Below are 914 nucleotides of genomic sequence, written 5' to 3' on the forward strand. Positions count from 1 at the left end.
GTCACGAAGTCGGATATTTTTACCCATCCGACGATTATCATGTATGCCCCTGCGAGTACCCCTCATCTGCCACCTCGTAGAGGGGATACCTCTCCTAGCGGTATGTCTCTACGGATGACCGGCGACAGCCCTGGTGGGGAGTCGAGGAATGAAAGGCTTAATAGCAGCAATCAAAGTATTTCCGCGACTACTTTTTCAGCAACGGTAAGCTGGTTGGATCAGTATTGTGTTTTTGGTATGTGCCTTTGATAGGCTAAGCGGGAGCAGATAGCGCGGTTGAGGCAACGCAGGGAGTTTTTAGCACGAGTGAGAAATGCCTCCACCAGGGATCGAACCGGGGACCTGTGGTGGTTTCAGGTCGACCTTCTCTCACGTCAGAATGCTGCAGCGGGGAAGCCACCGGTTGGTCCCAGTCCTCGAGGGACACCCCGGGATTCGCTAAGTGCCGATCTACGTGATAAGGGGCCTAAGGAGAAATCGATTGATGCTGCTACTGAAACTGAGGTGGGCTCTTATTCCTGCAACAATTGTAGCATTGGCGGCTGAGTTTTTTACCGAATTTTCTATCAGATATCGCAGTCCCAAGCCGAGCTTTGTCAAACTGAGGAACCGGACGTTGTTAGTAGGAAGACGCAGACGGACGTATTACCGGAGCCTGAGGTCAAGCATAACGATGTGACGGAGTTGTGGTGACGGTGATAATTTTTTTTATCGTTTTTTTGTCAGGAGGAGTATGCAGAACTTGAGAAGCGACTAGAGGAAGCTCAGCAAGATGCTATAGGGCTTCAACGGAAGGCTGAGTAATTTTATTGGTGCTTCGCTCCGCTGTTATTTTGTGGATTATTCATGATCGAATGCTGCTGTTGCAATGTTTCTCTCAGAGCGTCTGAGTCCCTCCTCGCTGATGTGACCGA

General features: G+C 50.1%; 1 protein-coding gene across 1 annotated transcript; it reads left to right on the forward strand.

Moving 5' to 3' along the window:
* Positions 1-357: 357 nt before the first annotated feature.
* On the forward strand, positions 358-804 carry Pmar_PMAR012979 (hypothetical protein; the record flags this gene model as incomplete). The annotated part of the gene is made up of 3 exons (XM_002769650.1): positions 358-504; positions 571-675; positions 727-804. Coding segments are annotated over 3 exons (330 nt in total), but the record flags the coding sequence as incomplete, so codon positions are not given.
* Positions 805-914: the final 110 nt, after the last annotated feature.

Source organism: Perkinsus marinus (assembly GCF_000006405.1).
Source record: "Perkinsus marinus ATCC 50983 genomic scaffold scf_1104296965232, whole genome shotgun sequence".
NCBI lineage: Eukaryota > Perkinsozoa > Perkinsida > Perkinsidae > Perkinsus > Perkinsus marinus.